Source organism: Calypte anna, chromosome 1, assembly GCF_003957555.1.
Source record: "Calypte anna isolate BGI_N300 chromosome 1, bCalAnn1_v1.p, whole genome shotgun sequence".
NCBI lineage: Eukaryota > Metazoa > Chordata > Aves > Apodiformes > Trochilidae > Calypte > Calypte anna.
Window position 1 is genome coordinate 29938444 of NC_044244.1, and position 17222 is coordinate 29955665.

The 17222-nt window shown below is 39.0% G+C and overlaps 1 protein-coding gene across 1 annotated transcript in view; it reads right to left on the reverse strand.

Annotated features, from left to right (window-relative positions):
• NELL2 (neural EGFL like 2) overlaps positions 1-17222 on the reverse strand; it is a 147726-nt gene that overhangs the window by 60846 nt on the left and 69658 nt on the right. Inside the window, exon 13 of the mRNA XM_030463366.1 lies at positions 9709-9834. Within this exon, the coding sequence (XP_030319226.1) occupies positions 9709-9834 (126 nt within the window). The remainder of the gene's footprint in view (positions 1-9708; positions 9835-17222) is intronic.

Consider the following 17222-nt stretch of genomic DNA (forward strand, 5'->3'; position numbering starts at 1 on the left):
CATTTCGCACATCTAAGCTAGATCTTATTAATTTTAAACAAGGAGAGGCATTTCCTTCCAGTTCTCAGAATTCATTTGTGGGAACTGGAATGTAAAGTTGGAACAAAACCAACTAGTAACACATGATAGAGTAAAATATCCACACTTCACAGCTAGCTGGAATCTGTCTACTACCAATGTCAACTGGTGCAAACTCATCTCCCACCTCATGTCAGAACCCATCAGTGAACCTTTCCTCAATATCTAGAATAAATGTATCACAAGTCCAGAATCTTACCTGACCTGTGCCCTACAGATTAAAAATGGATTTTACCTTCAGCATTCTCACAAGCAATTAAACAGAATTTTTTATCAAGTATCCCTGCTGTTAAACATCACTTCTGCTACAAGAGGAAACTTCTCAAACTGCTGATATCTCAAACAATTGATGGATTTACAAGTCAAAAATAATGCAGTGAAAACTGCACAGAAGCCCACAGGCAGATGCACTTTTATGAACTTGAGTTTCTATATGTCAAGAGGAATCATTCATCCAAAGTATGTCAGAGTACTACGTTAATAAAAAAAACATGTGACAGGGAGTGTATTCACCTCCTCAAAAATGGTGTTATCTTGCAAGAAGCAGAGGGTAACAACTGGGCAGCTAGCAAACCCCCTGATAATCCAGAAGTCTGAATCATAAACAGCATTTGAGCTGTGTTATTTCAACAAAATTGCAGGACCCTGTTAATGGCATTTCAAGTCCCTGCAGCCTGGTGGTTCTCAAGTGGGTGAATCTCTGCTTGATCAGGGATAAGGATGGGCTCCATCAGCATTGCAAAAGGTTCTGCCTCTGTTTCCTCATAGGCGTGCTCAGGTGACTTACATTGTAAACAAAGAAGGAAGGAAGGAAGGAAAAGGAAGCGAGATCTGACCTTTGCCTACATGCTATATTTAAAAAACAAACAAACAAAAAAACCCACAGCAACGTAGATGTGAGCTTACCTTCTGGTCGATAGGACAGTGAAAATTTGGCATTTGCTCATATAAAGCAGATTTTTTGTCAGATGTACACAGCTAATACTGAGACCTCCAAAGATGAGGAGGGAAGAGAAAAAAGTCTCTAAAGGTAGATCTAGTTTCAATTATACTTTTAAATCCTCGTGTTCAAAAGCAGTGGAGAAAGTCTGGCAGTTTTAGAACTTGTCTCACAGTCTCTGGAAAACATCATGAGCCTGTCATCTCCTGACCCATGGCCAGCAAGGAGATAGAAGTACACCAGATATCTTTCTTTAAAATCCTTTTTTCACTGACACACATACACACACGAATCCAAAAGCCCCACCATGTATCAATACTTAGAGAAGTCTAAAACCACAAGGTATCCTTCTTATCTGGGTGCATCACCACTGGCATTAGCTGAAATCCCATAGGTGTGCAGGTTGTTCACAGGCCACAGCTATCTACAAGAATAAAGTCAAACAGGAAAGCTCAGGAAGAACACAACTGTGATTACTGTGGGTGAAGCAAATGTAAAATAAATCACAGTTGTGTGGCCTGTCAGAAAACCAAAGTGAGTAAAATATGCCCCTGTACTCAGTGCTGGTGAGGCCACACCTCAAGTCCTGTGTCCAGTTCTGGGCCCCTTAGTTTAGGAAGGATATCGAGGTGCTGGAGCAGGTCCAAAGGAAGGCAACCAGGCTGGTGAAGGGACTCGAGCACAGATCCTATGAGGAGAGGCTGAGGGAGCTGGGGCTGTTCAGTCTGGAGAAGAGGAGGCTCAGAGGAGACCTCATCACTCTCTACAACTACCTGAAAGGAGGGAGTAGCCAGGGGGGGGTTGGTCTCTTTTCCCAGGCAACTCTCAGCAAGACAAGAGGGCATGGTCTTAAGTTGTGCCAGGGGACGTTTAGGTTGGACATTAGAAAGAATTTCTTTACCAAGAGAGAGATCAGACACTGGAATGGGCTGCCCAGGGAAGTAGTGGATTCTCCATCCCTGGAGCTATTTCAAAAGAGACTGGATGTGGCACTCAGTGCCATAGTCTAGCAACCACAGCGGTGGTTCAAGGGTTGGACTTGATGATCTCTGAGGTCCCTTCCAACCCAGCCAATTCTATGATTCTATGATTCTATGATAATGGCTGCATAAGAAAAAGAACACAAAGATAGTTGTGATAGTATCACCAAACTCATGAGCACTTAACAGATTAAATGTGACTATCTGTTTTCTATACATCACGACCAGATACAATTTTTTCAAAGTCATCCCACAATACAATTACCAAGCAGGGTATATGGGTCAGAAGCAAAAAATACCTGCAAAAAAACCTACTGGTCACTGATCTGCAGTGGTACAGACCATTCCCCCTGCATTTTTCCCTTTACTACGGATATGCCTCAAATTCTTATTAATTAGTATTATTGTTATTATAATTCCTACTTTTGCACATTCATCATCATTATATGGCTAAATGTGTAGTTCTCTCATTAAATCTTTTCCATATGTCAAGTCAGTCCCCCCAGACCCTTAATTATTTTAATGCTGGTCTTGGAATTCATTCCAATTTGAAACAGATTTGTGATTTAATTTGATTTGAAAAATATGCAGAGCCACCAGTATTCCAGAAAATTAACATTTCAGGTGCCACTCAACTTGCTACCACCATGTTTCTTGGCAGTTTATGCAGAAACAATTATTAGACTTCGGTTTACAGTGAGAGGCTATTGCAGGAAATAATTAAATGTTAGTGAATGCATTGACAGCATTTTGGGAAAATTGTTGCTAGAAAAATCCCTGAGATACATAAAGATTTAGAAACGCTGGGGCAGAGGTGGGGGGAGGCCTAGCAAGTTCCAGCTGGATGCACCCATTTCAAGCCCACTGTGCCCAACACATCTTTCATTGCTTTGAATTGGTCTTCCACAAGTCAAAATGCCCAGAGACCAAAGCAGTCCATCTATTCCAATAGTTCCCCTCATTTCTGAAGAAGGACTTCATCCCTCCATCTATTTAGACCGTGCAACCACACCACATTGAAGAAAACAAACCCTGCAAATCCTCCCACCACGGTCATGGTATGTTATATAAAAATTCTTCATAATTCTCTTTAGAAGTCTGAAAGTAAAACCAGGAGCACAAACATGATAGTACCAGTCTGCAATACATCATAACAGCCTCACAGACTTAGAATCTTCTCTTATTTTGTCAACTCCTTTGGCTTCTAAGCTGTTTCTTTCTAAGAGAAAGGAGCAGCAAAAATTTAGCGAGACTTCAAGTGAAAATTAAAAGGAAGGACAAAATTGTCTGTAATGGGTTTATCAAAATGGTTGGGAAAGAGGCTACAAGGTCTGCACACTGAAAAAATGGTTATGAGTGCCTTGCTTGGCCAGATCATGCTTGGAAGAAGTAGGCCATGATTTGCAACATGCCTCATCTACTTTTAATATTTAATCAGTTAAGACTTCACACATACTTCCTCAGAAAGAACAGTGCAATTGCAAAATCTCACTGGTGTCAAGGCACAAAGAAAAAAAATAAAGGGTGCAACAGGTAATTCACTAAATCCCATACATGGCAGCATGTACAGGCATTATTCTGGTTTATACACTCACACTGTCCATACTTCTTATGCCTGCCTTATGTTCAGTCATTTACCATTTTATCCAGACCACACCTCCAGGGAACAACTGAGGACACCATCCACGGGCACCCACAGGCAACCAACACCTCCCTCTCTAGTACCACTAAGTGGGAAACACAAAACAGTCCCTAGGGAGGGATTCACTAGAAGGTTCACATCACCTGTGTTACCTTTCCCACACCACCTCAGGGACTCCCACCCACAGGACAGGCTCCTGCCTCATCAGGTTGCTCAAGGTCCCATCCAACCTCTATCTGGAAGTGTTCAGGGCCAGGTTGGATGGGGCTTTGAGCAACCTGATCTCGTGGTAGGTGTCCCTGCCCATGCAGGGGGCTGGAACAAGATGACCTTTATGGTCCTTTCCAAACGTAGCCATTCTATGACTATGATCCAGGGAGCATGCACTAAATCCTACAGGATCTTCTTCCTTCTGTTCTGCTTTTGTTGGGTTACATAGACAGGTGAGTGGTCTCGAGGCAGGAAACTCAAGGCCTGTGCTCAGACTAAACATTACTTGCCATCCACTGTAGTTATTCAAAATTCCTCATTGTTACAGCCAACTGTGAAGAGGGAGATCTCATCTCTAATTTCCTAACTTCTCCTTTTTCCATTTAGAAAAGAAAAAAATAAAATATGGAGCATGAAAGGATATTAAAGGATTTGCAACGTGCTGTTCAGAGCACAGCTCCCAGCTGCAGATCATGCAGCAGCCTGAAAGTCTAGAGGTGGCACTGGTTACATCCTTGTTTCTGGCAGGAAATCTTTATTTTTTCCAGTCAAGAAAACAGCCCATGCTTTTTGTAATCCCAGGCAAAGTAAGGATGGAAGTGTTACTATTCCAGAATACTAAAGCATTCAGATTAGTCATATCTAACAGTGATGGTGTACCATACCACTACACATATAAAATTACCCCAGCAGAGACTCATGCCATTTTTCTGCCTTCCCTCTCCCAGCACAGCACCATTACATTCCAAGCCCTGTGAAGCGAAGTGGAAGGGGAATGAGATGATACCAAAGTAGGGAAAGCATGGTAGCCTAGGGCATATTTTTTATGCCTCTAATTTGCAGTTTGTGCACCCATTTGGCATATGGGCGCAGCTTAGGACTCATCTCCCTTCCCATAGTTATGATTGATTTCTGAACATAAAAATCAGTCATGAACAACAGATTTCTGTGTAAATACGATTGTCACTAACTCAATCTAACCCTGCAAGCCTTGCTTCCAAGATGAATACAAATAACAAAATCTGAAACTGATGTCTTCATTACATCTTTTGTTGCAAAAATCAAAATGTAATTCAGTTCTATTGTAAAACTTGTAATAAACATGCCAGGAAGAAAGAGACTTGAGCTGTTTTGGAAGCAGCTATATAATGTCTGAATCAGTCTTTTGTGCCCAGGCCTCTGACAGAGATAGATAGCACAGATTTCTTTTCAAATGTCTCATACAGGAGAAAAGCCTTTCAATGTCACTGATTTTATGTCTCTTTTCTATTTTGATCAATGACTGCTAAATTATATATGTGAGCATAGAATGGAACAATAAGGCATTTTACGTTAGTCTGCCAGCAAGCTGCATGGACATCACTCACATCATAACCTGCCTAATCAAGGTTCTGATATAATTTTTCAGCATTTCCTTCCTTTGCTTCAGCTATCCTGTGCAAACAGACACATGAGTGCCAAGCTACAGAACATTTTCTTCCTGCTTTGTTAAGATTCTCCAGGATGTGCTACCAGAGCTTCTAGTCCAGTTTACAGTAAGTCAGCTATTTTATGCACAGCTATGATTCCATAACTGCATTCAATTACACAGCATTACAAGGAACAGTGTGACCTGGAATATATTTTGAAAATTTAACATTTAGTAACACCTGGGGTTAGATCCTGCTTGTTTGCCTTATTCTTGTTATTCTTGAACTGGATTAAAAACCTGCCTCCTCTTCAGTTTCAGTGATATTTCAGCTGGGTAGTTAAACCCAGAACAGCCAATGAGGCAAACAGAGACTTGCCAAGAACTTGAAATTCTGCAGGAGGCAAAAGAGAGTTGAATGACTAAACATAGTTACAAACACTGGGAAAAACAAAAGTGTGTCAAACTCTCTGTATACAAGTACTGGGACATTTGAGAGGAATTGCATACTATACAATCACATCAAGGCAAGGTCTGGAGCCTTTGGTAATTTTTGGAGGATGCTTGTAATAGTAAAGTGCCTATAAACCAGTCAGGATTGCCTTTGCACACACAAGATGTCCATGTGAAGCTTCTGAAGCATGGCTCTCATGAGCAGTTGTCAAGAGGCATCTTTACAGCACCCCTCTGCAGTAGCTGAGAACTGATGCTCTACAAGCTGATGCTTCCACTTATCTCAAGGAAAACAGAAAAGAGCAATGCAGAAGCTATGTCCTATGGTACCCACTTTTTGCATGAATTACACAAAGCAGACACTATAAAAAAGGGTACAAATGCAAAGGTATTTTGCAGTGTCTACAATAAATCTGATTATTTGAAGAAAAAATAAACATAGAATCCCAGAAAATTCTGTTAAGGACAGTGCACAGCCTTACTTTCACAGACACACGAAATTAACAGGGTACTCTTCACAAAATCTTTCAAACATATCTCCTTAATTTGCAGAGCTCTGTCTCTTTGGCCTAACATGACTGCATTTCTCCTTACTGTCTTCCTTTTGAGCTAGATAAAAAGGCTTGGTCTATGCACTTAAATTCAAGAACTAGCACTGCCATGACACAAAAAACACAAAAATTGAGCTTAACTAACATAATTCCCAGCTGCAGTCGATTGGTTACAGACCCATGATACACAGTGTTCTGGGCAAGGCAAGTTGGTATCAGGATTCTCAATTATTTCTACATGCTGCTCTCTGCAGTCATAAAAGGCAGATTAAATTGATGGACTTAAACAGGGCAAATGCAAGGCTGGCTGACACAGGTTGAGATCCCTAACACACTTGATTCTCTAAACAAAATGTATTTGGAAAATACTTTTCCTTCTCAAGACCTAGATATGATTTTTTTAGGTGAGTATCATTAAGGCTTCATTTAAATTAAAAACAAACAGAAAAAAAAAAAGACAATAAAGGAAAGTGTAATAAGTGTTTCTTGCAAAATACTTGCTTTAAGATATCACACTATGCTGTAAGAGAAAATCAGACTTACGAAGAGCCAAGCACAACAGCCCAACCTAAATGTATGTCTGCAGGTCAGCAAAATACTGACATTACCATCCTAAACTCTTTCCCACTGTTACTTTGCACTCTTTTATTAATATACACATCCTCCAGCAATGTCCTTAAAACATGGTCTGCACTTGTACTAGATCCAGCTTTTGCTGGTTCTCAGAACAGAGAAAAGTTCTTCAGTAGAGCCAATGCCAAGCAACCTCCTTGAGTAAAAGTTCCACAGATTCCATGTTAAAGCCACAGCAACAAACCTCTCTTCTTGTATTCCCTTCACCTCTTAGTTTCCCATCTGTGCAAACGGGTGCATAGAAAAGTCTCTGAAATCAAGAGCTTTCAGTAAAACCATTCAAAGGAAAAGAATATGCTGAGGGGTGAAAAACTTACAGCAGTCTCATGTACAAATATATACACTTTCCACCCACTTTAATGCAGTGCTATAATGTAAATGGTCTCAGTGTCACTCATACAGACAAAATGCCATTTACTGATCAAAGCACATGACTTTAAATGTATACTGCTTTTCTCTCAACTTTTAAAACGTAATTAACCTTTCATTCACTAGCTGTTTGGTGGAAATGACACACAAAAGTCTCATAAATCTTTATAGAATCATAGAATGGTTTGGGTTGGAAGGGACCTTAAAGATCATCCAGTTCCAACCCCCCTGCATGGGCAGGGACACCTCCCACCAGACCAGATTGCTCAAGGCCCCATCCAACCTGGCCTTGAACACTTCCAGGGAGGGGGCAGCCACAGCTTCCTTGGGCAACCTGTGCCAGTATCTCACCACCCTCACACTAAAGAATTTCTTCCTAATGTCTTACCTAAATCTACCCTTTTTCAGCTTCAAACTACTACCTCTATTACTACAGACCATTGCAAGAAGTCCCTCCTCTGCTTTACTATAGACTCCCTTCAGGTACTGGAAGGCTGCTATAACGTCTCTCCAGAGCCTTCTCTTCTCCAGGCTGATGAACCCCAATGCTCTCAGACTTCCTTCATATAAGAAGTGCTCTAGTTAGTAGTGAAGTCTGCTCAGCAGTGCAGAGCAGCTGTTGGACTGACTCCAGAAAAACTCCAGGTCCCAAGTGACAGCAAGTGGCATTGCTCAGACATACAGAAAGTCACTGTATGACAGTTCATCTGGCATACCAAGTCTTAAGATTTGAAATCTTACAAAACCCTTTTATCCACTTCACTTCCTTTTGCATTAGTTTTTCCTAGCTTGATGAAGGAAAAGTTAGAAATCTTGTCACACATTGGGTTGATTTCACAGGAAATTATCATTTACAAATGTGGAGCCAAATTCATTTTGGGTTGTGAGATTGGTAATTGATTTTCAGCAAGTTTTTCACCAGATTGACTGTCCAGAGCACTTCAACTACACTGAATTTCACAACAGCAGGTTTCAGCAGATACAAAGAATGCAATGTGAGTAGTACCAAGAAATACTTTTATTATATTTATAGGCACTGAATGCCCCTGGGAAGTTGTTTGCAATGTTTTACCATTTGCAGAGTTCAATCAGAAAAGCAAGCAAAGGGACGCAAAGTGGAAAAAATGATTTAGATAAAGTCAGCCCTAAAATAATCCCAAAATTCACACTTGGTAGGCAGTGAAACAATTGCTTCACTCAGCTAAGAGTGTGGAAAACATGAAAGAATGATCAGAAACATCGTGGTTGTTTCAGAAAGAACTTGCTGCAAGGAGCCTAAAACATAGTCCTTCTGAATTTACTGAAGTAAATTAATGCCTACTAGTATATGTGAAATGAATGTAAAGTGCACAAAATATCACAAATCCGTGTTTTTAAATTCATGCCCCTGAATGCTTTGCATGTTTGGTCACTTATTCTAGCTTATGAAAATGATGTTTCTGTACCAAGACATATCATTGATGCCCCAAAATGCGAAAACATAATGGCCACGATTAAATAAGTTTAACAATTAATTTCATGGTGCTCTCTTCCCATTCTGAATACTCTCACCCATTTATAGACTGTGCTATTGTTAGATATTATGAACTTCAAGAAAGTTTTACAGAACAAAAATATCCTCTTACATAAAGAGCAAATGCATTGCCCTGCACACACAAAGCAGTGGTACTATTTTGTTCACACATGCTTTTCTTCAGTGAGAAAATGGGCCACATCTTTGAATCATATTTGGTTTATCTGTCTAGTAGAAAAAAAAAACATATCCCTCCCAGGAACACTTACACTTTTGATATAGAAGGCTATTTTAAACATTCAGTTTTCATTCCTGAACACTAAAATAGCTTGCAACAGAAGAATAGAAGAGAGAAAGTCAGTATCAACCCAACACCTCCTCTGGAGCACCCACCTGTCAGGAGAGCAAAAAGGGAAGATACAGAGACAAGACTATCCATGTAGTCCCATTGATCAAGGCAGGCAGAGCTCCTGTCCCTGAACTCGGGATTTAGCTGGGGAACCTCCCCAGTGCAGAAGAAGTTAAAACAAGACTAATATACAGCAAATTTAACTCCAGAAAAAGTTGGAGAAGGATCATTGTACTCCAAGTGAAGTTGTGCTGGTATGGCGCATAGAAACCAAATAGCCCATAGCACTATTTTTGCTCTCATACTTTTCTCTTCAGCCTCCTTCCTTCACCCTTTCTACCAGCCCCCAAAGACATGTAGACCTGTAAGATGATCCAGACTGCCTTACAATTTCAGCCAACTGATACACCAATCTGTAAAATACAGCAGCTTTCTGCATCACATCCTTGCCATTATATTGGTGTTTATTCTGTTTAGCAGTTCACGAAGACAATTTCTGACTCTAGCAAAGATTAACTTCACCAGTGTGCTCCTCAAATACCATCACCTTATTGTTTCCTGCCATGAATATCCAGCTCTTACCTGTACATGAGTAATCATCAATGCGTATGTATCCTGTCCTGCAGATGCACATGAAGGATCCGGGTGTATTCACGCACACGGTGTTCTCCCGGCAGTAGTGTCGCCCTTCAGCACACTCATCAATATCTGTGAAGAAGACAAAGAGGAACACAGGCCAAATCAGGTGGTGTTCCTCACAATTTCTCTATACTCTGTTATTCACTGTGAGGAGGTTAGACGAAGAAGTTCCTTGTGGAGCAATGCATTTTGGAGAGATTTTTATACTTTCTCCTTTAAGAGAACTTCTTGTGGCGTTCAAACGTGAGAAGCTGTATGAGCTTTATGTGAACATCTGTTAGTGAAGTTACAAAGGAGATTGCACTGGCTTACATCTTTCCAAAGTCCTTTTGAAGTACCTATGATGTTATTCCTATGATTTAAATAAGAACCAAAAACAAAACAAAACAAAACACACCAACAAACCCCAGCAGATTAATTGCCTCAGCAGTGCAAAGCCATCCATCACTACCTGAACAATCACTGGAGTTATCAGCATACAAACACACTACTATATGCATGCCATATGCCTTTGATCTAACACGTACAGCTGTTTGGGAAGGAACTGTGAGGAACACAGGAAGATCTGAAAAGACACGAGAAATAATAATGTTTCTCTTAGAACCCCAGAATATTTAATAACTGGTTTAAATATATAAAAAATATGTATCTATATCCATATCTATCTACATACATATATAGATAGATACGTATACACACACCATATCTGAAAGGAACTTGTAGGAATCTGATTTATATAAAGACCTGCTCTGACAGAAAATAATTTGCAACTTGATAAAGTGCTTGTTGGGGTGGAATATTTGCTGTACTATTAAAGTACTAGAGAAAACTCCAGACATAAATCACTTCAGGTGTGGACTTCAAAACCTGATTGGTTTTGTTACTCCCTTAGGTTGCAAAATTAGATATATTTGTTATAGCAGGTTATACTTTAATGGTAAGACAGAGAAAACGCCATAAATAACAAGAAAACTTCTGTACACTATTAATATGTCACAATGAAGAAAAGTTATATTAATTTGGAAATTACTAGTAACATGATGTTACTGTAATGCTAATGATAAAGAAAGTATTACTGAGATGTTTATATATAATTACATTGTCATGCAGTGTGCCACTGAACTTTTTAACATACTAAAGTATGCTAAAAATCAAAGGGGTAGATTGTTGGCTTGTTTTGTTGATTTTTTCCTGTTCATTGGTTTTGATTTCATCCTCGTTTTCAATTATGTTTACAGTTTTCACACTTGAAAGTAAAATCTCTGGATGGACAAGAGTGTTACATTCCAGGGTATAATGAGAGTTCTAAACCATGGATTGGATATATAAACTCAAACCATGGTTGACTTCTTAACGGTGTGATGCTAAATATTAAGTGTTGACTCCTAGATTTAATTTCTGGTTAGGTCATATGCTTATCTCACAATTCATCCTCTCTTTCCAGTGAATTTCTTTGAATCAATAGCTACTGACCAACCACTCTCATTTGGGAGTTTTTTCCCCTTTACATTCCCAGAAGAAAATTTGCATTCCAGTACAAAATAATGTAGCACTGACTAGTGATTCTGTAGTCATTTCCTAGTTTCACTCAGTTTTGAAAAAAGTTTCTGTTTTAACCAGGGTTTTTGCCTGGTGCAACTGTTCTGATGGATTCTGCTGGAGAAGCTGAAGGCCTTTGTTTCAAACCATGAAGGTGTCAGCTGCAAATGCTCAGGGTGCTGAGCCCTGCCTGCTTTGCACAGCCTCATCTCCTAGGAGTTTCACAGACAATGTATTTGAGCTGATTTCCTTCCTTTCCCTATAAGCTCCATAGACATGAAAGAATTATACCTCTATTTGGGTGCTAGTTTGAAAAAGCTAATTTTGTAACTTTCATGAACACAGGAACACAAATAAATGTTTAATACAGTGAGCATACTTGGGCTAGGGACAAGAAATACTTGGGCTAAGAACAAGTCCCCATGAAATTCTAAAAAAAGAAAAAAAAAAAAAAAAGAAAAAAAGAAAAAAAAAGTGAAGCTATCACGAGACTTCCACAGAAAAGTGGGAAAAGTGGCAAATTGTGCAGACCTCCTGATGCACAGGTGTTCTGAAGAGAGATATATGTGCAGCTCACAAAACCAGGCAGCAGTTACAGCATATGCCCCCACTACTAACACAAACCATGCAACTTGTGTCTTTCATAATTTCAGTTCACAACTCCATATTAACTTAATGGTGTTGATTTGTATTTAAGTAACAACATCAGTCTTTGAGTAATTAGAGGCCTTATGTGCTTGGCATCAACAGACTGCCAAGGAGCTGGCTTTGGCACCCTCAGAAAATTCTCCATAAAGATCCAAAGCCTCAAAAACATTACATAGAACTTTCTGAAAAGAATATTAATTACTGCTTTGGCAGGTAAATAGCCACAGGAGACCCCAAATGCTAAAGGTTTTCATTTTGCAATCCAAAACTTAAAGCCAGAGCTACTTCGATTAAAAATTCCTAATCAGAAGTGTTCTAAATAAAAGCTTTCATTTTGCCAACATACTCCATATTGAGGTTTTGCAAAATGTTTTCTTTGTAACTGCTTGTTCTATTTTTTAAAATGCTACAACAGTTAACTTTGAAATGTTTAATTTGAATAAATCTGATTTTTTTTTCCCATTGACTTGCAAAGATATTGCCCACATTTTTTAAATGCTCACTGGAAAACAAAACTCTTTCCCACCCAGATCTCTAAAAAGCCTAAGAAATGCAAATGAAATTCTAATTATTGCTACTATCTCAGTATTATAGTTCATTGGCACATAAAGACCTCAATCAGGTCTCAAAACTCCACTGTGCTATGCCATGGACACAGGGCTGGTAAGAAGCTGCTTTTACAAACAGCTTGCAACTTTAGCACTAAATTACATCACCATGGGACAAAAAGGGTAATTAGGACAAAAACGATGAAGTAACAAATGGCAACCAGTCACACAAAGTGTGAGATTCCATCCCCCCTTTAGCACTCCACATGGAAGCTTCACATCCATGAGGCTAAGGTATTACAGATCAAGGAAGACTGAACTGGGGCAGGGAAAGAGCCCAACATCTGTTCTCTTTCAAGCTACCAAAATAAAAGCCTTTTCATCCTGCTTACTGGTTGAAACATTGATGTAGCCTTTTATTCACCTTTAGACACAAATGCACTAAGTACAACAGAAAACCTGATGCATTTCATTATCCCAGAAAGCCTGCAACATCTATCTTAATTTTCCCCTGCCAAAAAGCCTAGTTAGCATATTAATGCACATTAATGTCTTACTGTTTAGCCAGCAAGATGCTGAAGTCAGTCAGCTCAATAGGATGAATGCACCACTCCAATGGCTCCACACATCCAACAATACAGACTTGTGTGCTCAAAGCCTGTGATGTGGTAGCTGAGCCACCAGCTGTGATGTTCTGACAACAGTGTAGTCATGGAGATCATCAACCTGCTCTATTCCCAGTGGAAGAGATGAAAGAGACATCTCTGGGAAAATTGGTTAGTGCAAAAGTGTTTGGAATCTGCACTTCAATGATTTATTTAGACTTGAAAAACATTTTTAAAATGCCTTTCTTTACCCCTCTAAGCACTCAAAAAAAATTTATGCAAAATATATAACCCAGGAAAAGTTTCCCTGTATCCCTTTCTCCTGTACTCTATGAATTTGGTTCCCCGGAAAAAGAATTCTCATTTAAGTTTTACAATCCCATTAACAGGGGTGGAACTTGACCTGCTACCTATAAATCATTGTTGACCAAAGCTTCAGGCTAACGAAGTCTCTCCTTGGGCCTTGCTATCCATCATTGCCTTTACCTACCACAAAAGCCTGCCAGAAAAAATGAGTTTGGTAGTAAGTCAGTAAATCTGGGGTGTAAAGACAGGAGACTATTTGCAGAACTGAGGATCCTTTATGTATAGTGTCCTGCCTTCAGCCATTTCCTTTAAAACTCCATAGTATCAGGCATCAGTGATCTCTGGTCACACTTTTGGAAGCATGTGGTGGGCAGGCAAAAAAGCACTGAAGCCTAAAGAACCCAAACTGACCTCATGAACCAAGTACAAGAACATAACCCATGTTATAAGAGTTAAAACGTACAAAAATAACCTCAGGCATAGACACAGACGAAGGAGAAAAGATAAAATAGCCTTCCACCATCCCCACCATGCTGCTCCCAGCAAAGAACCTGGACCAACTCACAGCAGCAATTCATGTGGGAGGTGGGAGGAAAGGGGCAGCTCCTTGTGTCTATTGATTTTTATTGAATTATTCATGGACCTTAGGAGAAACTGGGTGAGTTGTATTATAAGTGTTAGCACTGTTGTAATTGAACTAATAAGAGGTTGTTGTATCTTGACTAGACTGCTAAAGCATCAATTACATTAAAAAGAAATTCTAATTACTGGATCCTCACACAGGTGTGTTCTTTCCTTGCCCATAATTAAACTGCATGGATAACATTTATAAAAAATTTACACATCTCGGTGCTTTTCCCTTCATGGTTTTTTACATCTCTGTTCCTTGTTTAAGTTCATGATTTCTCTGTCCACGCAGCCTAATAAGGAGCTATTAGGAGAGGAAATACTCTTAAAATAAAGGCAAAGTCACTCAAGGTCTGTGTTCCTTGACAGAAGCTCTAGACAGCTTTGAAAGGGCACAATACAACATTACATCAATTCTGAAATATTATTTATAACAAAGAGTTGTTTTTATTTCCACTTGCCCCAGTTTTTGGAAAGGAAGACAGACTGTTGAGATAAAACTGTCCTTGTTAAACAGCAGCAGGAGACACTATTCAACAGCTACCAGTTCAAATGAGACTCTTGGAAGAAAATAAAAATCTTCATCTCTATCTCATGAAAACATGACTGGATTCCACATATACTATGTAGTTTAAAAAATATATATATCACATGGGAAATTTTTTAAAACAAATAATGTCTACCATCATGTAATGCTTTGCTTGGCAAACTGCATCTTCTTGCTATTTAATATCTTATCATTAATTTATATGGCAGTGTATACATGATAAAACAAGTAATTATATATAGTTATCTGTCAGATATGAAAGCATCCTGGGGGGGCATTTCCTTAGGCACCAAATTACTAGTCTGATGAAGCTGCATACTGAGAATAAAAAGGATGTTGTATATGATTAATTAGTAGAGTCTAAATATCAGAACAACTTACTGAGACTCCAGTTCATGATCCATCCCCCTTCAGCATTGCACTTGGTTAGAAAAAGGTCTTTAATTTAAACTGCAAAATTTTCTTTTTTTTTTTTAAAGGATGACTGCTTCTCATCATTTTGAACTATAAATGGCAAGAATTCAGAAATACTTGCCACTATTAGTGGTTTTGTTTTACCTTATTTTATAGAGGAATAAGAAGAATTAATATTAGTACTAGCATTAATATTATTAGCAATACATATATAGATTATATATATATATATATTAGATTCTCTGCAAGAAGAAACAGCACAGATTGTACTTCTCAGATTGTATTTTAAAACTCCTTATTTGAAAACAGATGCATACATAACAGGATAGTACCTGAAAAGGTGTGGTAAGGCCTCTGTAAATTGGATTGTATTGGGAGCTTGGGTGTGGTGTCAAGGACGTAGCATATTTCCACCCAGTAGATTACCTCCTGTTCTACAGAACTGCTGGTATCACAGCCATGTCATATTAGTTAATGTCCCACAAAATCACAGAAAGTCAGAGGTTGGAACAGACCCAGAGCAGGGTCACCTACAGGAGGTCACATAGGAACACATCCAGGTGGGTTTGAATGTCTCCAGAGAAGGAGACTCCACAACCTCCCTGGGCAGCCTGTGCCAGTGCTCTGTCACCCTCACAGTGAAGCAATTTCTCCTCATGTTTATATGGAACCTCCTATGCTGAAGCTTCCATCCATTGCCTCTTGTCCTGTCACTGGGTATAACTGGGAAGAGCCTGGCACCATCCTCCTGGCGATGCATCATCCTCCACAACAGATACAATTGCTGTGGCTGCTATTGCCCTGCAGTCTTTATGAAAGAACATCTATTTTAAATTTTAAATGCTGGTTTTCTGTGTCTTTGTTACAGCTCTTGAGGATCCAGCCTCTACATATCAAAAGAAGTGTTAGATTTTTAGCCTGAGGTTTTAAGTTATGAAAGGAAACCAACCAGCTGGCTTTGGGTTCTTTTCATAGAGTAACAGCATCTGATTCTTTCAGTAGTCACCTCCCAGCTACTAAGGAAAACTGGAGATTTAGGAAAACAATAATAAAATTAAGGCTTCATTTTCTTTTCTCCTTTGCTTTGAGGTTGTAGATTTAAGAAACTTGTGTATAAAATTTCACCTTAATTTCTCATTTTAAAACAAAATGCAACATGTTATGATTTTATTGCTGGTGGAAAAAGGCTGCTGTCAGTACAAGAAAGCAGCACAGAAAACTTTAGAGAAGCTTCAAAGAGGTTCCTTTTGTATGATTAGTTTCAGGTCTTTTTTCTTTTTTATTTATTTATTTATTGTAATAACATCACTGTCAGTCTTGACTATGGGTGGACAATAGAATCAGTCTGAACAGACTTCCTGGAGAAGTAATTAAAATCAAATAGCACTGAATCACATCCTCCAATTTATATACGTACAAACCATTCCACTGCTACAGGCAATGGGACTGTCTGCAACCCAGTATGTGACACACATTATGAACTGGTGTCAGGGACATTACTTGTACACTTTAAGTTAGGAATAAGCTTTGCTATCCTCCTGAGTAAGAGCTGTGGCAGACAAAAAGGATTTGGCCCACTCAGACACACTGACACATTAGAACTGGCCTGATAATTCTTCATATTTAGATTTCTCAAAAATATAATGATGGAAGATGACAAAGCCTGAGAAAAAAATTAATAATTGATAATATAGTAATACTGTTTAATTTTGATGTTTCCTTTTAATATTAATAATGTTTAATTACTTTTTAGTAGAGGCTTGGGAGTAACATTCTGCCCTCCTGGAGTGAAAGTTTTTCTTTCTGCTTGATTAGTTTTCCAGCCCAACCCAAAATGACAAGGTAATGATTCAAACACTGCCAATTGATGGAGATGGAAATCTTTATTTCTTAGCTATATGGAATACTGTTGCCACATGTCACTTCCAAAAAAGAATTTATGTATCATAGAACCATAGAAGGATGAATCATAGTATGAAGAGTGAAGTTTGGGTAACCTTCCCAGTTTCACAAAACTGACAGAACTTCAGAGCTCCAAAGACAGACTCACCCAAAGGATTTGCCATGGAGACAGCAAAGCTAACAAATAGCCCAATATTGGTTATGAAAGACCCAGGGGACTTAACATATTTGAATATTCTGGGCTGCATTTCCATTACAGAGGTCTCCAACCTATGCTTTTCTCAATATTACACTTTGCAAAAGAAAAAAAATGGGTTGATG